Source organism: Durio zibethinus, chromosome 14 (genome assembly GCF_047325235.1).
Source record: "Durio zibethinus cultivar Kanyao isolate XHJ-2024 chromosome 14, ASM4732523v1, whole genome shotgun sequence".
In the NCBI taxonomy this organism is placed as follows: Eukaryota; Viridiplantae; Streptophyta; class Magnoliopsida; order Malvales; family Malvaceae; genus Durio; species Durio zibethinus.
In genome coordinates this window covers 3,730,398-3,754,757 of record NC_143175.1, presented here as the reverse complement: position 1 = coordinate 3,754,757, position 24,360 = coordinate 3,730,398, and the positions used below count along the sequence as shown (strand labels likewise).

The 24,360-nt window shown below is 27.5% G+C and overlaps 1 protein-coding gene across 2 annotated transcripts; it reads right to left on the bottom strand.

Moving 5' to 3' along the window:
* Positions 1-418: 418 nt before the first annotated feature.
* On the bottom strand, positions 419-22,616 carry LOC111295507 (uncharacterized). 2 transcript variants are annotated; one of them, XM_089743191.1, is made up of 4 exons: positions 22,368-22,616; positions 21,560-21,686; positions 21,374-21,446; positions 419-652 (listed from the first exon to the last, which is right to left on the bottom strand). In XM_089743191.1, the coding sequence occupies exons 1-4, from the start codon at positions 22,585-22,587 to the stop codon at positions 434-436; spliced, it is 639 nt and encodes a 212-aa protein (XP_089599317.1). In that variant the 5' UTR covers positions 22,588-22,616; the 3' UTR covers positions 419-433. The 2 variants fall into 2 exon arrangements, with proteins under 2 accessions (XP_089599317.1, XP_022744749.2); XM_022889014.2 differs by lacking the exon at positions 419-652 and adding an exon at positions 19,911-20,364 and having other exon boundaries at positions 22,368-22,564.
* Positions 22,617-24,360: the final 1,744 nt, after the last annotated feature.

Below are 24,360 nucleotides of genomic sequence, written 5' to 3'. Positions count from 1 at the left end.
TAACATGAACAATGGCAGAATGCTGATGTAATATTCCTGGTACATATCATTCTGTTAAAACTGCGAACGAAATATTTTCCCTATACATGTAATCATATAAGCTTTGTTCATATGAAGTTCCAATGAAACACTAATGAAATGAACATAGAAGTGAAAAAGAGGAGAAATGGGGAAAGAAACTGCCGAATAGAAGAGAGAATTATACCCTAGTGAGGCAACAAGCATCATATGCATTATCAGAAGTTACAAATCCTTCTACAATGAAGCTTCGGAGATGTTTCACTCCTGATTATTAAGCCAACTTGCAAGACATCGTTCTATACAAGCTGAGCAATGATCTATTTCATTCACAGCAGACGGTAATTTGACAGAAAAGATAGAGTGCTCTACTAAATCTCTTCGCGCAAAGTTTGAAACCAAACAATAGCAAGGGTCACAAGGGAAGCATAAATCGAATTGGGTAACTCTTGCACCACTTTCCCAACACCAGGAACGCCATCAGTAGCCTTTTTTGTTGCCATAGCAACAGTTGGACAACCAAAGTGACAATCAGTCCCTGACTAACAACAATGAATGTGTCAGTCGTGAGCTTCTGAATGAATTTAAAAGATTCTTCATGGTCGATTTCTCCATCAAGGTTGAAGTCACACTCCTGCATAGGAAACAAGTGTTATCCGTCCCAAATTAGGCAATGCTTGGATGTGAGCAAGACAATATTCCCTCAATCTAGACCAATGTAGTATCAAACATGTGAGATTTTGGAGGGAGTTAAACCAGTGGGGCACCTTCTCCAATTTCCCAACCAGATAAAGGTTCTCAAGGCGAGGAGGAGCTAAAACAAGTGCATCCATCTTTAATCACTCCTCCTCATTACTTGACATCACCAATAGATAGCGAAGGAGTCTTTGATTTCCAATGGAAAGACACAAGTCCTTCTCATTAGCTTCCTTGACATTGGCAACGCAAAGCCTTTTTAGTTGAGTCATTTTGCTGAGTTCTTTCACAAGTGTCCCCTGCTTTAACAAAGGTCGAAACTTGTAAGCTCTTCGCCGAAAAAATGCTGGATGGTACACGCATGCTGACCCAACTCTCATTGTCAGTCGGCCTACTACTGGAACGATAAACGATTAGATGCCGCAGATTTTTCAACTTCACAATTCCTCACCGTAACTCTTCAATTTTGGGTTTCCTTAAGCGGCAAAGACTGTAAGTTACAAAGTTTCCCGATCGAATTCGGAAGCTCCTTCACTTGAGTTCTTGTTAAGTTATCTCAAATTGAACAAATTTACCACTTCATGTGGGAGTTCATTGATTGGGGCACCTTCTAAATCCAACACTTTCAACAATTTAAAACCAGGTGGAAACTTACTGAAGGAAGATCTAGAAATTTCATCAATAGCAGAAACAAACAATGAACGAAGTCCTGCAATATCCCTTCCTGCAGCTTTCATCTCTTTATCCTTTGCCACAATTGACAAACGGCGAATTCCACTGTCTTCTAGTATTGCTTCTTGCCCATCGCATATAGTAACAAACTTCTCCGTTTTGGATATTGAAACTGCAAGCTCTCGCAGAATGTCATGCTTGTTACATGCTGTGGGCCTTCCAGATACATTCCTCTCTGCAACTTGAAGCAAGTCTCTACCAATCAATTCCATTAAGTATCTCTCACCTGCCATTTCTGGTGTTACTCCTTGATCCAGTTCCACAAAGCCTTCTGCCACCCAAAGTCTAATGAGCCTATTTCGCCTAATCCTATGATCTACCGGAAATGGACAACAATATAAAAAGCAATGCTTAATGATGACTTGAAGAGTGAAAAACAATATTATTTCTAGGGTTGTAAAATATATATATATATATATATATATATATATATCCAAATGTATAAATGGGTTTAAAGCCCACGAGATATATTAAAAAATAAAGCCCAATCTTATAAGTCAACTAAACATAATATACATTTTAACAACTCCCTCAAACTGAAGATTGTTCGAAATGAAACATTTGGAGTTTGGAAACTAAATAACAAAAAGGGGAGCTTGAAAGAGACTTTGTAAAAGATCTACCATTTGTGATTTAAAAGAAATATGCGGTAATATGATGGTGCCTTTGCGTACCTCTTGCCTGATAAAATGACAATATATTTTAATATGTTTCGTTCATTCATGAAAAATATCATTGTAAGCAATTTGAATTGCACTCTTATTGTCACAAAAAAGTGGAAGAGGAGTAGGTGTGTCAACACTTAAAACCATAAGTAACCTATACAACCACATAATTTCTACTGTAGTATCTAATAAAGCTCTATACTTTGCTTTAGCACTTGAATGCATCACAATTATATGCTTTTTGCTTTTCCATGATATCAAAGAATCACTCAGAAATACATAATAACCAGTTGTAGAATATCGATCATTAACATCACTAGCCCATATAAAATCAGAAAAAGCAGGAAGTTCAAGTTTAGAAGTCGATGAGAGCAACAAACCTTTATGTAGCGTTCCTCACAAATATCTCAATATCTTAAGAACTGTAGCAAAGTGAATTGTTTGAGATGCTGTCATAAATTGGCTTACAACTTGAACTGCATGACTAATATCAATCTTGTAATTGTAAAATATATAACACTACCGACCAATTGAGAAGTTCTCCATCAGCAACTTTCATTTTGACATTAGTTTCAAAATGAGTGTTAACAGTTTTATTATTAGATAAGCTAGCTTTAGAAATAAGATCAGAAGCATATTTCACTTGAGACAAGACATATCTATCAACTTCAATTCTCAGAAAATATTGTAATGGACTAAGATCTTTTATCTCAAAGGTTTTGCTTAGATGATTTTTTTTTAAAAATTATGAATACCAAGGTTATCATTTCCAGTTATCACTATATCATCAACATAGAGAAGTAAAAATACAATACCTTTTTCATATCAATGAATAAATAATGTTGAATCATAAAGACTTTGTACAAATTTGGAGTCAAGCATAGTAGTGCTAAATTTCTCAAACCAAAAAACTCGTCGAAGCTTGCACACTCGATTAGTTTGGCAAGACAATCCAAGGCTAGGTTTCATATAAACATTTTCATGAAGATCTCCATTCAAGAATGTATTTTTGACATTCATTTGTGATAAAGCCCATCATCAAATAGAAGCAATAGCTATAAGAGTTCAAACATAAGTCATTGGAGTTACAGGAGCAAAGGTTTCTTCATAGTCAATACTATACTCTTGTGTAAATCTTTTGGCAACCAACCTATCTTTATATCTGTTGATAGACACATGTGATTTAGTCTTTATCTTGTACATCCATTTACAAGCTACTACAGATTTTCTAAAGGGTAAATCAACAAGATCCTAAGTATGAGTTTTCTTTAAGACATTTAATTATTCTTTTACAGCTGTTTGCTAAAGAGAATTAAAACTTGCTTCACAATAAGATTTAGGCTTATAAACAAAAAGAATAGTAGATAAGAAACAATGAAAATCATGATAATGTTTTAAAGGAATTCATTCACATATTGAACGTTAAATTCTGGGAAAAATGGCTCTAACAAATTGAACAATGGTGGTGCATAATTACTTATGGTAGAGTCAGTGATGGGACAAGTTTTACTTGGATGAATTTCCTGAAAAGTTGGAGAACTTTAGGACACATGAAAGGATTGATTAGAGTAATTTAAATCAACAAAAGGATCAAAACAAACAAAAGACTCATGAGAATCATTGGTAAATTTTTGAAAATGAGGCAATGAATACATCAAAATATTTTTTCAAAAAGTAATATGCTGTAAAACATGAAGTTTTTGTGCAATAGGATCATAGCAATGATATTTTTTTTGTCCAATACCATACCTTAAAAACACACAAATGGTGGTTTTTTTAGATAATTTATTACACTGAACTTTAGGAAGCGAAATAAAACATTTAGAATAAAAAATACAAAACACAGAATAATTAGGAGTATTGTTATACAAGTGTTCAAAAGGAGAAATTCCACCAATGACAGAAGAAGGAGTATGATTAATTACATAAACTAGAGTAAGTGTAGCTTCCCCCTAAAATTTCTTAGAAACTAATGAAGATAACAACAAGGCTTTAGTGGTTTCCATGATATGACAATGTTTTCTTTTAGCAACATCATTCTACTATGGTGTATCAGTACAAGATGATTCAAGAAGAGTACATTGAGAAGCAAGAAACTCTTTTAAATTACTTGATTGATAAGAAATAATAAAAATCATGATAACATTTTGAAAGAATTTACTCACGTGTTGAATGTCTAAGTTTTGGGATAGACAGCTTTAACAAATTAGACAATGGTGGTGCATGATTGTTTATGGTAGAGTCAGTGATGTGACAAACTTTATTTGGATGAATCTGCTGAGGAGTTGGAGAACTTTGGGATACATGAGAAGATTGATTAGAGTCATTTAAATCAACAAAAGGATAAAAAAAGACAAAAGACTCATTAGAAGCAAAGTTATCCTTTTTGTCCAATACCACACCTAAAAACACACAAATGGTAGTTTTTTTAGATAATTTATCACATTGAACTTTAGGAAGCTAAACAAAACGTGTAGAACCAAATATACCAAGCTCAGAATAATTAGAAGTATTGTTATACAAACATTCAAAAGGAGAAATTCCACCAATGACAGAAGAATGAATATGATTAATAACATAAATTGAAGTAAGTGCAGCTTCCCCTTAAAATTTCTTAGGAACCAATGAAGATAACAACAAGGCTCTAGTGGTTTTCATAATATGATGATGTTTTCACCATTCTGTTATGGTGTATCAATACAAGATGACTCAAGAAGAGTATATTGAGAAGCAAAAAAACTTTTGTAAATTACTTGATTGATATTTCCCAGTAAAATTAGCACAGAAACATTTAATTGCTTTAGAAAACTATGTCTTGATCAAGGTAGAAAAATCTTGATAAATTTTAAGTAAATCTAAAAGATGTTGAAACAAATAAATCCAAATGTACCTCAAGTAATCATCAATAAAAATAACATAATAACAAGAAACCCCTATAATAGGTAAATGGGATAGGCCGTATACACTAGAATGAACAACATCAAAATAAGATAAAGAAACTAATTCACTTTTATTGAAAGGTAAAGCAGATTGTTTTGCTAGTTTGCAATTGATACAATTATTGGACGTTTTTTATTTAACATAACCTAACTTGCCAGTAGATGCCAAATTGAAGTCTAGAACAAGAAATATGTCCTAACCTACGATGCAAAAGGGGAAAAGAAGAAAGTTTTTGAATACCAAAAACTAATAAAGAAACAAACAAGCCAATTACAGATGTGAATAATCCAGAACCAATAAAGTATTTAGTCAACCAATAGCCCACGAATAAAAGTAGGGAAAGACAAAAGCAATTCCAATTTCACCAAACCCAAGCTGTAGTCAATGGTACAAAAACCAATTCTACTCAATTTTACAAAATAACAAAAAAATACAAAATCAACAGCCACTTATTAAGGAAAAAGAAAACGAAAGGTCAACTAATAGCAAATCAAAATGACCTGAAACAAAGAGAAATAAAAGTCATCGAAAACTCTGATACTATGATGACTTTAAGAGTGAAAAACAATATTATTTCTAGGGTTGTAATAAACATACATATACAAATGTATAAATGGATTTAAAGCTCACGAGATATATCCAAAAATAAAGCTTAGTCTTTTAAATCAACTAAACATAATATACATTTTAACACTTAAGTCTGCTAGGCAAATGATGGTAACTAAGCAATAAGATACACTTTATTGCTTCAAGCTCAAGGTTGTTGCTTAGCTCCCAATTTAAGTGTCATGAACTATTCTCCATTCATCTATGGAGGTCTTACAAGACAATAAACCACCCAAAGCCACAATAGTCAAAGGAAAGCCTTAACAATTTTCAGCTAGGTTTTCAGCTAAAGAATCAAGATGTGGTGGACATTGACCAAGATTGCTCGCGAAAGCTTTCATACAAAATAGCGTCCAAGCCTCATTGCCCCTTAACGGCTTAAGTTCAAGGACGTGGCTTGTACTCCCAAACTGGAAAGACGCAACATCACCTATTCGTGTAGTAATCATGACACGACTTCCATACCTTCCGTTGGGAACGACTCTGCTTATCTGCTGCCAGAGTTTGATGCTCTACATATCATCTAGCACAATAAGATATCTCCTTGTCTGCAAGTAGTTCTCAAGCATTTCCCCCAAATCCCTGTAATTCATGGTGTTCAAGTTCACAGGATTTTTTTCATGTTTCTTCTTGTAGACCTTTTTCTTATCATGGATCTAAGTAACTCTTCCACATCATACTTTTGCAAGACAGTGATCCAGGCACAACACTCAAAATGTTGCTTGATTATTGCTTTGTTGAAAGTGTTGGCAACTAGAGTAGTTTTGCCTGAACCACCCATCCCCACCACTGAAATGACAATCCTTTGAAGTTCTCTATTTGTCAACCAACCCCCTAGCTTGTTTTGTGTCTTCTCGATGCCAACAAGATCATCATCTTTAAGAAAAAGAGAAGACTCACTCTCATTTTTCAACCAATTAGGATCATAATTGCCAAGCATTCCTTCCATTTTTTCATCATTTTTTTCCTTCTAATTGATTAACTCCGTATCTCACATTTCTATTTTGTATGTTTGCAAGCTTTTTGTTGTTCTTTTGCAGCTTGTTAGCTGTTTTATGCCTCAGGAATAGATTCTGCGGAAAGTGAATGCCCTGTAGGAAAAAACCTGTGAATTTATTACCCCTCCACTGTTGTTGCTTGCTCATGGGGTACGTGAATTCGTGAAGGACGCCTGCAATTTCACAGGCCATGTCTCTCACGTTTGCCACCTAATCGTTCTTTGCTTGGCCAAAAATTTAGAAATGAGTTACAGAAAGTTTGAAAATTTCAAATTAGTAAATTACCAATTCAAAAAAAGTTCGAAAAATCAAAATAGGTTTCTATTAAGAAAGTGATCTTTTTTAAAAAAAGGGTGTCACCAATTAGGGATGTTTGTTCGATTGTTTGATTAATTTTAAATCGAATTATTTAAAATTAAATTAATTAAATTAATTTATTTTATTTTTGTTAACCCAAACGAATTTGATAATTTCAAAGATTAATTGATTAAAATTAATTTGATCGATTCGATTAAATTTTTCAGTTAAACAAATAATAAAATACTTTAAATTAAATTAAATTTTAAATTCTTAATTTCTTATATATAAAACAAATTAAATAAAATCATCTAACAAAAATATTTAAATACCAAAATATTAAGTCAAAACCTTTAATATCTTGAAATGAAATAGATAATTTAATATATTTTTTAATTATATATATAAGTTTTATTATATTTTAATTAAAATTTTGGTTAATTTCATTTTCAAACCAAAATAATTGAAAACTGAAATTTTTCTAAAATGAATTTTGATAATCGATCAAGATTAATTCAATGACTGACTGTTTAATTGAATTAAATCGATTTAATCAATTAATCAAATTAAATCGATTTGATCGGTTAATTTTATTAAAACCAAAGTATAAATACCCTTTCTGATAAATAACCTTCTTTTACATATTAAAACCAATTAACAATTTTTTTTTACAAAAAAAACCTATTGAATATTGAATAATACAAGTAGAGGTGGCTACCAAATAAAATTAAAACAAGAGGTGGATCTCATATATTTTTAATCCTACACACAAATTACGTGTCTGAAATAAATAAATAAATAAATAAAACTATTATAGTAATAAATAATATATAAAACAAAAATATTTTACAAAAGATCAGTTTCCATGATTATTAAACCAAACAAAATAAGATTTTAGTTAATTATTTTACTGTATAGATGAATTTTTTTTTCTAATTTTACGGGTATTAATCTAATATGACTACGAGACTCAGCCGATTTGCGTTCGAATTGGGTTGTGGGATTTTTTTTAAATCAAACAAATTAATCATTTATCTTTTTAAACTCAAGATTCTTCTTTTTTTGCAAAAAAAAAAAAAAAGTATGAAAATACGATTCCACATAAAAGAAGCAAACTAAAAAGAGAATATATAGAAAAAGAAAAAATAAAAATTTATAGGAGAAGAGAAATAATACCTTGTTGTAGATCTGCTACATCTGGTTTAGATCTTTCTGCCTATATGGACGAGTTCTTCGTTGACTGAAGGCTGACTCCAATTCACGTATTTGGCACGTATTTGGCACGTGAGATTTTTCTATTAAATATAAGTTAAATTGATAAAAATAAAAGCATGAGAATCAAAATGATTCATTTTTCATAGATAATAGCAAAGCCATATTTATAATTAAGAAATTATTATGTTATTGGCATTTGTGGGTTACAAAAGTTAAAAGCAAGGGTGGAAGCAAAGACAAGTAGAAGCGGATTGACACATTCCATTCCCATCAGGTGGAAATTTGGCATTGCATGATCTCTTGCATATACCATCTTCACAGTTTGGAAGCGCAAATGGTACAACACATATTCTTCCTTCATCTTGCCCCAATATCACCTCATTTCCTGCATCAGTTAATTAATTCATTAAACCAAATTAATATATACAAAATTATTTAACAATATAAATAAAACGCAAGGGTATATTGTTTACCAACACCAAAGAGGAGAAGAACGATAAAGATAGCTGAGATTTGCAAATTCTTCATGGCTTAATTTCTTCCCTTTCTGTAAATTATAAATTGGATGGTGAAATTTTAAGTAACAGTGATTGTTTCTTAAACACAACCCCTTCGGGATTTATAGCACAAAATTTGTGATAGCCAATTAATGTAGGATTTAGGAGCAAAATAATCTTTGTTAAAATGGAAAGATATCCTGTCAATGAATCGCTATTATAAATATTCCAGCTAAGCCCATTGGTTTCAAGTTTGGTTAGGTTTTAATTAGTTGGATAAAGCTTGGCAGGTACATTTCGTAAAATTTTATCTTACTAAAAGTGATTAAATAAATATTTAAATTGAAAATTCAGATTGATATATCATAAGATCTTGTTACATAAAATAAATATATTAAATTTAAAAAAATTTTAATAAATTTTCATGTGTTTTTTGATATATTTTTATTAAAATTTTGACTAATAAGTAATATTAATTTTTTTCATTAAACTCTATCAATAAATTTTGTTTTTTTTTTTTAATTTATATGGTCCTTTTAATAAAGAAAAAAAACTTTACCTAAATCTTGTCTTAATTAGTTTGGCTTGCTGATTAAACCCAACTCATTTTTAATCGTTTGTAATTTAACGAGATTTGAAATTGAATCACAAATAAAAATCTCTCACGAATTTTTTTTAGAGATCAACCATTGTTGACTTTATAAAGATGGGTTTGACTCTATTCAAACTTAATTTCTTTCATTTTATTTTTCTTTCGGAGCTTATTTTTTATTTTTAAATGACATGTCAATCTACGCAAATTATACGTAATTTATCACTTAAATGTCAGTTGTCTAATACAAATTGCCTTTATCAAAATATTACTCATTTAATATGTAATTTATCAAAATAAAAATTACATGCAAATTAGTAAAAATTGTGTGTAATTTATTTTGATAATTGAAGTTATTGGTAAAATCAACAAAAGTCAATATTACTCATTTAATATATAAATTAAAAACTTGCCTACTCTTAAAATTGTAATTATTTTATATTATAAATTTTTATATTTTTAAATTAATATTCAATGTACAAGTTCAAAAATAAATTGCGTTTTTTTACCTTTTAAATTTTTATATATGAATTCAGTAGAATAGTTTTATTTTTTAATTCAAAATTTTTTTATATAATTTATGTTATAAAATTAATTTACCTATTAATTAATATATTTATTAATTTAATTATGTTTTATCATAAAATAAATAAAATATTATTAATATTTTATAAATTATTATCTTTTAACAACATGAAAATTATTAACTTGTGTAACTATTATTATTTATGATTATTTTTAAACGTTTGAATAAAAGAATGTTAGATTTTTAAAAATACTAAATGCAGTGATATTTAATTCTTAAAAATTAATAATTATTAACTAAACAAAATAATTTTAAAACATAAGTGATAAGATCACTTTGATAATAAAATTATGTGGATGATTATATTATTATAATAATCTTATAAAAGCTACCAAAACCTATATAAAATTACAATTTTTGGGAAAGCAAAGGAAAGGAATGCTAAAAAATATTTAATTTTGAGAAAAGACTGTATCATCCTTATATTTTGTTATAGCACAATTAGACTTCTCTTCTTAGAGACAAACCTAGCCGTATAAATTTTTAATTTTTTAGTATACAATTTGTTTTTCTCTTTTGTCATTCTCTAACCCTAAGATAAATTTGACATTTTATGTGTCATCTTTATTTTTCAGAAAATTCTAAATATACCTTTACGTTTTCTTTCTATACCCATTTTTTAAATTATTTTAAGTGAAATTATTTAATTATTCTTTTTCTTTTCTTTTCACATTCCTTCTATATTTAAGTTTTTGAATTTGCAAATCCGAAAGCTTTTAAGATTTTTTGAATTTGTAAATTTAGAAGTTCTTTAAAAGCTTCTGAAATTACATGTCTGAAAGTTTTTAAAAATTTTGGGATTTATACATTTAGAAACTTTTAAAAGTTTTTAGGTTTTCATATCTAGAAGCATAAAAATTTTTATAAAATATTTTCTCTCAACTATTTTTTCTCAAACCTAAATATAACATTTTTTATACTTACTAGATATAAAAATATGGTAAATTATATAACTTACTAGAAATGCACATCTAAAAACTTTGAAGTTTAAAAGAGAAGGATAAATAAATAGTTTTTCAAAAAAAAAGTAGGTGTAGAAAAAAATCACCCTTACATAACACAAATAATTTACAAACTTATTATTTTTTGATTAGTTTTTAGATGCAAATTTATGCACAAATCTTAATATTAAATGAATTATCATTTATAGTTTATTATAATTTTTATGAATATTTTTGGTCTATTTTTAATATTACATGTTATTCTATAAAAAGAGTTATAATTAAAAATATATATTATAATGATTCTTTTTCTTTCATTTTCACTTTTCAATCAAACAATAATTGTTGAAATTTAATTCATTTTTTAATTAATTTAATTATCCAAATAAAAATATTTTTTCCTTTCTTTTGAAAAACCTACATTTTCTTTTTTTTTTTTTACTAATATTTATCCAGTGAAAAACTATAAAATTTCAAGAACAAACATCATATCTACCCAAAATTCGGCATCGGATCGCTGCAGCAAACGTCGTCCATTATTGTTGGCCGTCACTCAACGGCTCCATAATTACCCAAAACTCCCCTTACCTCTTCAGCCTATTTTTCGCATTAGTTTCCTCTAAAAGGTCCTAAAAATCTCTAGTCTAAGACTCAAACACGCGACTCCTCACTAACCTTTTATTATGTTTCTCTTCTCCCTTTATTCTTCCTTTCCACTGGTTTATTTTTTCAAAATCCCCTTAGAAACCATAAACCGAAATCTAGGAAAGAAAACCCCAAAAATCTTTTTTTTTTTTCCTTTTTGTGTGTTTTTATTTCTTTGATGGGACGTTATCGTTATTATTGTTGTTTTCCACTATGACTTTGGTGCAGTGCTGGTTACATTGTTGATTGTGGGGACTAAATTAGGGAATTGGGGAGTTGTTAAGGAGGTGAATTGTTTTTGCATTTTTGGGTAGCTAATCTTTGTTGTTGTTGAATTTATTGTTGTTTTAGGGAACTTTAGTTGGATTTTGGGTGTCGTCAGAAGTTGTTGTTGCAATGGTGGTGGATTCTTCTTTGAAGATAGAATTAGGGAAGCTGCGACGAGCTAGGTGGTTTCGAATTTGCTAGTGGTGATATAATTTTGAAGATGCTTAATATCATTTTGAGGAGAAGATTTCCTTTTTGGGTTGGACGTCATCTCCAAGTACAGTATCATTTTGAGGATTGCTTGTGATTGATGCATTGGTGGTGGAAAGATGGAAGGTGGTGGTTGGGGGGCGGTTTCTTTGTTGTCTTCATCTTTATGCCGCAAGAAAGATGAAGTTTTTTTAAGTAGAATTTGAAAATTTTTATTAAAATTAATTAAATAAAAATAAAAATAAAAATTGATAGATTAGAAGATTTTATTATATAGATCAAGTTTATAATTTTTAAAAAATTTTAATAAATTTTGACATATTTTTAGATATATATTTTTAATAAAAATTTTGGTAAAATTTTTGTTATTCAATAAATATAGATTAAATGTTAATTATAAATTATATTTTCAATATTATTTTCTACATATTATTTTTTTCATTAAACAAATCCCAATTTATCGATTTAAATTTTTATTAAATCACTTTTAATAAAAAAATTTGCAAATTTTACCTAAAAAAGTTCATTTAAATTCTCTCTTAGATCATATGCTACAAGAAAAACTTATTGCATGAGAGCATATTATTCGATGGAATTATAATTTTTGGAGTATATTTACTGGTTATCATACTGGGATTTTTTCAATTTGGGATTTTTTCAACTTGGGGTTTTAATTTGTATATTTACAATTTTTTCAATTTTAATTATTATTTTATTTTTTACCATATAATTATTATTTTATTAATAATTGAGTTTTATTTTAACTATAATTTTTATTTGATTCATAAAACTGCCGATGTATAAATTTATATCATCAATTACTTGATATGTTAAATAGGAGTTTTGACTCCAATTCACATGTTTGGCACGTGCGCGTTTTCTGTTAAATATAAGTTAAATTGATAAAAATAAAAGCATGAAGATCAAAATGATTCATTTTTCATAAATAGTAGGAGAGCCAAAATTATTATAAGAAATTATTTTATCTTATTGGCATTAGTGGGTTACAAAAGTTAAAGGCAAGGGTGGAAACAAAGACAAGTAGAAGCAGATTGACACATTCCATTCCCATTTGGTGGAAATTTGGCATTGCATGAGCTCTTGCATATACCATCTTTACAATTTGAAAGCCCAAATGGTACAGCACATGTTCTTCCGTCACCTTGCCCCTGTATTACCTCATTTCCTGCATCAGTTAATTAATTCATTAAACCAAATTAATATATACAAAATTATTCAACAATATAGATAAAATGCAAGGGTTTATTATTTACCAACACCGAAGAGGAGAAGAACAATAAAGATAGCTGAGATTTGCAAATTCTTCATGGCTTAATTTCTTTCCTTTCTGCAAAGTATAAATTGGATGGTGAAATTTTATGTAACAGTGACTGTTTCTTAAGCGAATCATCTTTGGCATTTATAGCACAAAATTTGGGATAGCCAGCTAAGGTCTTTTCCAGGGCCAAAAAATATCTTTGTTAAAATGGAAAGATACACTGCCAATGGATTGCTATTACCAATTCCTGCTAAAGCCAATCGGTTTCAAGTTTGTTTAAGTTTTACTTAGTTGGGTAAAACTGAGGTAGGTGAATTTTGTAAAATTTTATCTATTAAAAATGATTAAAAAAATTTAAATTTAAATTTTAAATTAATATATTATAAAATCTCGTTACATGAATTAAATATATAAATTTTGAACAAAATTTAATAACCTTTCATGTATTTTAGATATATATTTTTATTGAAATTTTGATTAAAAAACAATATTAATTTTTTCTTTAAACTTTGTCATTAAATTTTGATTTTTAAAATAAATTTTATGTGATCATTTTTAATAAAGAAAAAAATTCTACCTAAATCTTGTCTTGATTAGTTTGACTTTTTGGTTAAACCCAACTCATCTCTAACCATTTGTAATTTAACGGGATTTGAAGTTGAATAATAAGTTAAAATCTCTCACGAAATATTATTAGAGATCAACCAATCTTGGCTATATGAGGATGGGTTTGACTCAAGTCGGACTTAATTTATTCAATTTTCTTTTCTTTTGCTACATGATTTTTTATTTTTCATTTTTCATTTTTAAATGATATGTCAATCTATATGGCAACATCATTTTATACGTCATTTATTACTTAAATGATATCTGTCTAATACAAATTGCCTTTAGTGTCTTTTAATTAAATTAGTTTTTTTACTTAATTTTAAAATTTTATGATTTTATTTACAATTAAAATAAAATATTATATATTTATTAATATTTAATAAAAGATCAACGATTTATATTTTTTTTTGTAAACATGTTAAGGGTATATTTAAGTATTAAAAACCTTTATCTTTTCAATGAAAAATTATTTCATATTTTTAAATTTTACAAATGAAATTAAAAGATGACATATTATATTTTAAAAAATAATTAATTAAAAATATAATATGTGTTAATATTTTTAATCATATTTGTAAAATTAAAAAATTAAACGATATATCAAATACTAATTTTTAATTGCATATCATATTACTAATCCAAAAAAAAGAATACAGAAAAAAAAAAGATCATAAGAATTTCTTTTATCATAGTTCTTTCTCTGTTGAATTAGAACAATTTTGTATTTCGTGAATGCAATTAATCAACCAAACTGTCTTTAAGATATGTGATAAAGCATGAGTTATTGCAAAATGTATAGAATGAATAGTTCTATTCTCAGCAAAAAGTGAAAGATTATTCAAAACCCCATTATTAGTAAGAACTAGAATGCATGCCCGCACTATGTCACGGAAATAAGAGCAAAATTTATCTAGTTCACATACTATCTTAAACTTGTCCATGGTTCCTAGAGTATCCATCTTGATGCGTCCATATCATTTCCCTACATACAAACCATGAGCCCTATACTAACATCAGCAGCAGCAAAACCAATAACATTCAGAAGAAGACAGTTTTATTGGTGCTTCATGCATACCATTCCACCCAGCATGCGATTGTGGCTATCCACCTCATGTATATCGCCGAACAACTATTGAAGTAACATGTATCAAAATATGCTTGCTTGATATTTATGTTTACAAAAACAGAAGTTTCAGGACATATTATACATACATACATACATATATATATATATATATATATTCGGAGTGTGTGTTACCAGTTTCACAAACCTTGTAGCAAAAACATATCTTGATTTCATAGAACATGTCACTGAATTAAGATTCAAGCTTAAAATCTACCTCAAAACATGAAAAAGCCTTAACACTTGAGCAACGCAAACAATCGAGTATGTGGATTAGAGTATTAGAGTTGTATAGTACATACATGGGATTCACAATTTTAATCAATAGGATTCGCAAATTAAATGACACTGGAAAGATGATGCAACTTCAACACAAATCCGTAGTCGTTACCTTAATCATGGAAGTATCAACTGTGAATTTGATTGCGTCAGCTGTAGCACGAGATCTTAGATAATACATCCATGTCTTCAAACCCTATATATATATATATATATATATATATATATATATATAATCAAGGACATGAATAGAAACCGTGAATCAATAAATTATTATGCAACCACTGCCCACTGCCCACTGACATTTACATTTGTTTAATCACAATAAAGACCCGTGTTTTAATACCTTAGACCAGGCATATAAGTGAATCAAATTATTAAAACTATTTAGAATGATACTTTAGAATGATATTTTAGATTCAATTCTACAAAAGCAATTATCTTCTATATTGACTAATATTTAGCTTGTTTTCATTCTCATTATGGCAAGCTGACTTAATGTTCGATATCTAATTTCTATGTTATTCTTGTAAAATATATTTTCTAAACAATTAAAACTATTAGAATTATTCAGTTTCATTTTAATTATCTACTAGCCAGAGTAGTAATTTTTTTCTTCTCATTTTAATTATCTATGAACCAAATTAAAATTAGTAAATAGTTTAAATAATCTCAATGAATTCTACAAAAAATAAAAACTTAAAGATTAGATTTTTTTTATTTAGAAAATGGAATCCAAAAAGCAAAGTTTAATAAAAGTTTATGTAAATACCTTAGTTCTCAAAATAGAAATAAAATTTTTACAGAATCAAAAAAGTGATATTAAAGTGAAGTTGAATTTAGACTTTTTTTCTTAAGATATAGAAATAAGATAAAACCCTAAGTTTGATTGATTAAAGCTTTAGTTGCGTCAAATATGAAAGGGCTAAAATATAAGAAAAACTAAAAATGCAACCATAAATCCTAAATAAAAAATGAAAGGAAGAAATCAGTACAAAAATAAATTGAGCATATACATTGAAGGAATTAGATGAATAAGATAGAAATCAAGTTGGATTTAAAAGATTTTCGCCATAAGATCTTGAATGACATCTTGATATTATAAAATGATTGTAAATTGTGAAAATTCATCCAGTTTTACAACGTCTCCAACATGAGTATAATTGTTATTAGCTTTTTTTTTTTTTTTTTTTTGTAAGTAATAGGTATTTGGTAAAGATTGAGTTAAGTGTTTAGATTTTGACGGAATTTTAGTAAGGTTTGGATGAATTTTGATAGAGAAGTTTGCTGCCTTTTTCCTTGCTTCGTCATCTCCGCCTGCTCCCTTTTATTTTTACACGTTTCTATTTCTTGATAAAACTCTCAATTTTTTTAATGACATTGAGTAGCTGTCCTCTTTGAAGAATATGGGAACAGCTTTTATATAATAGTATAGACGCTTCATACAAAAAATCAACGAAAGAAAATGTAAAAGAGATTAAAATCCATTTATATAATTTAAAAACAGTTTAAAAACAAAAAATAAATAATCACAAATAAATAATATAAAAACAAAAGGAAAGTCAAAAGGAGTACAACTAGGAAGAAACCAAAAAATTAGAAGTGAGAAAGAAATTGAAAAATAAAAAATCGATTCAAAATTGTAGTGTTCGTTTTGGTTTGGATAAGTTTTTTTATTCAATTAGGATCAAAGTCAGATATTAACTGTATATATTAAGTTTGGATCGGATTCCATATCATGATGTGAAAAAAAAAATTGAACCGAATAATATATTTATATTAATTTTTATATATTTTTTAAATTTTTATAAAATAAAAATAATTATCTTATATGTAAATCTAAATATATTAAAAATTTTATTAAAATAATATATAAAAAATAAAAATATTTAAAAACTGATAAACTGAACTGGTAGACTTCAATTCGAATCAAAGTGGTTTAAAAAAAAGTTGATTCGAATTTTGATCAAATTTTAAAAATTCATAATATTATATATTATCCAAAATAATTGAATCAAATCGAATTTGATCCGAATTGTTATCACTTTTATAAAAAAATATATAAAACAATCAATATAAAATAGTTAAAAAAAGAAGCATAAATACAAGGCAACAAAAATATTAAATACTTGATATTTGGTTTTCAAAAAATTCAGTATATATATATATATATATAAATTATTCTTCAATTTGATTCAATTCGAATCGGATCGTCCGAAAGTTGGTTCAGATTTATATCAGATTTTAAAATATTATAATATTATACAATATATAGGTGGCAAACGGAAAGATTCAAACAAGCTCGAATTGGGCTATTTTCAGACTCTGATAATTTGGATTACGTTTTTTCATATTCAAATTGTTTTCGGTTCGAATATTTTCATATGCAGATAAATTTAGATTAGGGCTTTTTCAGGTTTGAACCATCTTGGATATAGGTTATTTTGGGTTTGAATTATTCTTGATCCGATTTGATTTGAGTTGGATGAGCTTAAACAAAATAAAGCATTTTGAAATTTTATAAGCTATAGATTTTTTTTTTATAATTTCGAATGTAATAATTAATTTTTCTTTTTATATAATTAAATAAAAATAGAATAGATATACTAAAATTAGAAATTAATAAATTAATAAATATTTATATAAATGTTTATTATATAATAATTTTGTATTTTAATAATATCTATTTCTTTGTTATTATATTTTATAAGTTTAGATAGCTAAATAAATATATCAATCTAATATAAAAAAAATAAAAGTCCAAAACCATTAAACTACATAAAATCATTTCATGAATTCAACAAATTATTAAAAAAAATCACTAAATAATTATATAAATGACTTTTTACCCTTAGGTCTTAACTCAATAATCCATTATATTATTGGACACTTAACGCTATCCACTTAGTCCAAAAAAAAAATTATTTTTATGTTTTTATAGCTTTTTTATTCGTTATATTATAACTTGTTAACAAGTATTTTAAATTTTCAAGAATTTTTTAATATATATTTTTTAAAATAAATAAAATACCAACATAATTACATTAGATATAATTGTATACATTGATTAATTAAATGTTCAATTAGAATGTTGAATAGTAAATATTAAAAGATTATCAATTAATTGGTTTAATTTTAATAATCAATATAAAAATTTTAAAAAATCATAAAATGTAAAAATTAATTGATATAATATTGATTTAATTTTAATATTTCATTATTTTGATATTAACATTAAATATAAGTATTCATCAATTATCAATCATTCAATTATAATGCCGAATATTAAACATTATTAAAAAGTATCAATTATCATTTAATAAAAAAATTTAATATGAATAATTGGTTAATTAATTAGTTCAATCTTATATCTATTTTATTTTTAGTTTTATGAATTATAATACTAACATTACTACATTAAATATAATCATATATAATAATTTATCAAATATATCCATTGGAATGAATAAAAAAAAGATATTAACATAATAACATTGGATATAATCATTACACCAATTGACCATAATTTCACAAAGTTGAATAGTAAACATTATTGAAAAAGTATTAATTTGATCATTTTGACATTAACATAAATATAATAACATTGGATGTGCACCAATTGCACAAATATTCAATCAGAATGTTGAATCATAGACATTATTAAATTAATTAATATAATACTAATAACCTTAAATTCAAAAAGTGTAATTACTTAAATATAATTAATCTTAATATCAATAAAATATAAAAATTAATTGTACTAAAATTATTATTAATATAGTATACTATAATTATACTTTAATTTACTATTAGTAATAATTAGTTCTATCCTCACCTTAATTTTACTTTTAATATATATTAATAAATCAATTAAACATAAAAATTTATTTATTTTTTTATCTAATATTAAAATAAATTAATAATGTATTGTAAATGATTATTCTTATAATGAAATCAAATTTTAAATTAATTACATGGTATTCATTTTTATTGATAATTGTTGTAAATATAATAAGGATAGTATTAAAAATCATTTGATATTTATATTTAGTGTATTTCAAAATTAATTTTATTTTATAATCAGATTTAAAGATTAAATATTAATTTTTTATAAACTATTGATATAATCAGTTAATAATTATAAATGATAATATTTTAAAAAATTTTATTTAAGAAAAATTTTCATCATTTATTTATTTATTTATTTTTAAATAAGTCATATAATTATAGTTCAAATTTTTTTTCAAGTTATAATTCAATTTTTTACGGATTTCAAATCAAATCGATTTCGAATTCAAATCATTATCTATTCAAGTTATGATGGCTTCGAGTTATGTCAGTTTTAGATTTTTTTGGATCGAATTTTTTCGAATTTGATCTTTGATTTTTCTTGATCAATTCAAATTAATTTGGATTCGGTCACGAATTAATTCAAGTGAATTTTCAGGTTCGAGCCAACTTTCCCAATTTTAGTATGATATTCGCAAAAATCGAACAAAATCTGATTCGAACCACTATCACCCAAATTAACATGCCCAATAAGAGAATGCTGATGTAATGTTCCTTATACATATCATTCTCTTAAAACTGCTTTGGAAAAATTTTCCCTATACATATAATGATTTAAGGTTTGTTCATATAAAGTTTCAATGAAACATGAAAGAAATGAACATCGGAGGGTAAGAGAGGATAAACGGGGCAAGAAACTATCGAAATAGAAAAGGGAGGCAACAATCATCACATGCATTATCAAAAGTTACTAATCCTTCTACAATGAAGTTTCTGAGATGTTTCACCCCTGATTATTAAGCCAACTTGCAAGACAGCGTTCTATACAAACTGAGCAATAGTCTATTTCATTTATAGTAGAGGATAATTTGACAGAAAAGATAGAATGCTCTGCTAAATCTCTTCGCCCGAAGTTTGAAACCAAACAATAGCAAGGGTCACAAGGGATGCATAAATCGAATTGGGTAACTTTTGCACCACTTTCCCAAAACCGGGAACGCCCTCAGTAGCCTTCTTTGTTGCCAAAGCAACAGTTGGAGCTACAACCAAAGTGACAATCAGTCCCTGACTAACAACAATGAATGTGTCAGTCGTAAGCTTCTGAATGAATTTCAAAAATTCTTCATTGTCGATTTCTCCATCAAGGTTGAGGTCACACTCCTGCATAGGAAACAAATTGACTACTTTATGCCTTTAACCATTACCATATCATGCTCATCCATGAAATTTTTTAGAGAAAAAAAAAAGATACAAATTATAGAGAAAATTGAGGCTAAAAATGAAGTAAAAATGTCCCATAAATTTCCGGGCTGCCAACACTCATAGGTAATGAGACTCAACAGAATAGTAAACAAGTCCAGAGAGGTAAATATATCACATAACTTTCCAAGATGCTGACACTCTTAGGTAATGAAAATAAATACAGTATTACTTGAGTGCACTTCAACTCGTCACTGCATTTGCTTTGCATAAGGTTTATAAGGTGCATATATTTATGCTAAAAACTGCTTAAATTCCAAGTAATTCTCAGAAGTGAGGTTGTCAATGAGTTCTGATAAGGGAACCTTTTTTTTAATAATATGCTATATAAATGGTATCTTGGATTACAGAATTGACATCTGCATTTGAATCCTAGAGAAAACATAGTGGATGCATTTAAAAAAGAGTTCCATTCAACATCCAAAAAACCCTTGAATAACTCAAACCTTTGGAACAATATATTTGCAGGTACTCTTAATTAAATAATATGAGATGATGTACAGTTGAGTATATCATCAGTCAACTCCCTGCACCCAAAATTACAATGCACGGATGCATGTTTAAGTGGATTCAAGATCTCCTTATGAAAACCTATTTAGCAAAGATTATCCTAGAGGGCAGCCATAGCCTATATCTTATTTGAAATGAGGATCTACTTTGATACTCTTGGACACTTAATTCACTAATTTACATGTGTAGTAAAAAAATTGAAATACATTTACCAATTTCAGTGTCATCTGTTACCAAAAGCATTCTTAAAATTTTTGTGAGACATCTGTTAATCAATAGCTAAGGCCTCTGATGCTGTGTCAATCAATCAGATGCATATATCCAGAATATTGAATACAACTGTTCAAACATATTCATAACACTTTCATTGCAGTAAACTTTAAAGTATATTCTCGAATACCTGCATCATTGATCTGACTTCCTCTTTAGAGGGTGGGTCAAAGTGCGGCCCAGGCAAACGCTTATTAATATCACTACAGAAGGAATAATTAATGATCATTTAACTCTGATAAGGTTAGAATCTTCCACAGCATGGTTAAATATATGAAATCATTGAAACTAAAAACGTTTAAGCAAAATTCCTCACTTATACACCAGCAGGACAGCAATATATAGATCTTCGAATGTTAATGTAGCTCTTCCTGATTGATTTTTGATACGCTCAAAAACCTTATCACTTATTTTCAAAATCTGTTTCTTTCTCCACTCCTTCCCTGCAAAATGTTGAACCATCAAATACACACTGATACCACTACAAACGGTGCAAGCTCACTTGATCAGTTCTCACAAAGCCAAATACTACTAAAAAGCATAGTTATCAGAGAATACCAAGTCAGTTAAACATCATAGTTTATATACAAATTAACTATTCCACCACGGAATTCTTTGGTTACATTGTGTTTAACACACATCAGACTACATACGCGTGCACGTCTACAAACACATATTTTACTGTAAATAACAATGAAAACAAGAAGCCATGAAAAAACACTTCTTCAAACTCATTCCTTACAACAGTAAATAACAATTCCAGTCAACGTGAACATCTAGACATCATATTCTAAATACCCATTTCTTCAAAAGGATAATTACCGCTTAGTTCGGCCCTCATTTTTTTCAAATATATATAGAAATTATAAATTTAACTTTCTATAGAAAACAAGAAGCAAGACCTTTTCTATTTCCTTTCTATATAGTCTTCAAAATAAAACTAACATACCCAGTAACATAATACTAAAAAGGAACACTTTTATGGAATATAAATAAAAATTAAGATTTCTAAAAAATACCCTTTATAATTCGCCTGATAAAAAATGAAAAATTAACTTCTGGGTTTCTAATATCTGAAAATTTGTGTTATTAAGGAAAATTAAAAGCTTGGTTGAAATGCTTACCGTGAAATTTGTCTAGGACCTGTCCCATGACTTCAAAAACGACGTAGCTATGGTTAGTCTCAGTTTCACTTTGCCGATTGCCGATGAAACAAACTAGAAAGATGAAGGCAGATTCGATGGTCAATATAGGGCGGAAGAAAGATAAAGCGGAGAAACATATAAGAGGACAAATACGGTGGCGTTCAGGTGCAAAAGATTTTTGCAGAGTGACGTGGCACATATATAGCGGAGGATAGTAACATCTGTTGATGTACTTTGGGAATCCAAAGTACTCACATTTCTTAATATTTCATAGACTTTTTCATTTTCTTTTATTATTATTGTTATTAATTTACTAGTAATGATACTATCTCGGACTTGAAGCTGCAGGAATAAAATATGTGGCACCGAATCTTGCCTCCTTTCGAAGGGCTCTGCCACTTTGTTAGTGCCATGCTAAATAAGTCCAAAAATCGCATGCACCAAAAAAAATTAATTTAATTAATTAATATATCTATAAAAATTTATAAATCTATAACTAAATAGATGTGACTTAGGTTTTAGACCGCACCTAAAAACATTAAATATCTTATAAATAAATAATGTATCCACGACTTATTAATACCTCTACTAGTTTTGCTCCCTTTTTTTTTTCTTCATTCTCAAAATACTAACACTGCTTCGATGAAACTCTCATAATGCAAACAAAATAACCCATTCCCATAATACATACCCATAAATCTTTCTTCTATTCTCATATTCACACCCACAATTAAAATTACCTAAACCCCTCCATTAGAGGCAAGGTAATTATAGGCAAACACAATTAGATTTGTTCAAAAGTTAGGTTATCCTTTCAAACTCAAAGATTTATTCAATATTTGGTAGGATTTGATAGAAAATATTAAATTTATTAAATGAGTTTAAAAAAAAAAGGAGATTCATTTAAGATAAATTATTTTTATATTCATACATATTATATAATATAAAAGACCAATATATATATACATACTATCATATTATGATAATGTAAACATTAGAAAAATATTAGTTATACGTATTTTAAAACATAATAAAAAAACAAAATATTAAACATTAAATAAAAATATTTTATTTTTTATATTTTTAGTAAAAAAATCATTTGGGTGGAATAGGATTTATCATTTAACAATTTGCATCGATTTAAGCAAAATTTGAAATTTAAATTATCATACTAGTAAGATTTGAGCAAATATTTAATATATTGATATTATATTTAGAATCGACTTGTACATGATTTCATTTAGTCGTAGAAACCTTTAAACATAATCAACCCATTGTTATTATTATTATTATTATTATTATTATTATTATTATAGATAACCCAACTACGCTCAATTTGTTAAAGTAATTGAATTTCAATTTAGAGTTATAAATATAATTAATATGAATTAATTATTTATTAGTAATTTAATCAAAACAATTATCCAATTAACATTATGAATTGCCTAATTTTAGTTCAAAATAGTCTAGCTTTGCTCGGTTTGTTAGAGTAGCTAAATTTCAATTTAGAGTTATATATACAGTTACTATGAATTAATTATTTATCTTTAATTTAATCAAAAAAATTAAATTTAATCAAAAAAATAATCCAATTAACGTTATGAATTGCCTAATTTTAGTTCAAAAGCTTCACTTTACATTTTGATTGTATTCGTAGCCATTATATCTACATGTTTTATAAGTAATCTTTCTTTCAACTGCATTATTTAGGTGATGTATCATTACTTAGCTCACTTGCTAGGATCAAAATGTCCCCAGATAACTATGCATGTGCATGAACAGAATGTGTAGCATTCAATTAAAAATAAGGTTGAGAGTAATAATCGATTTACCAAAGCATATATTTTATAATACATATTGATTAACTTAGAATTAAAGCACATCAAGATAAGCATAACAACCCATAGAAGAATATTTGTATAATTTAAAGTGTACGAAATTGAAAATTGTGACGACATTATCATTAACAAAA

What these genes read in the sequence shown, in the direction of transcription:
- LOC111295507 (XM_089743191.1), bottom strand. Translation starts at nt 22,587, where the DNA reads ATGTGCCACGTCACTCTGCAAAAATCTTTTGCACCTGAACGCCACCGT. An exon ending in GGTCCTAGACAAATTTCACG is followed by an intron (nt 21,687 to 22,367) that starts GTAAGCATTTCA and finishes AACATTTTGCAG; the next exon opens with GGAAGGAGTGGAGAAAGAAA. An exon ending in GCTGTCCTGCTGGTGTATAA is followed by an intron (nt 21,447 to 21,559) that starts GTGAGGAATTTT and finishes TTCCTTCTGTAG; the next exon opens with TGATATTAATAAGCGTTTGC.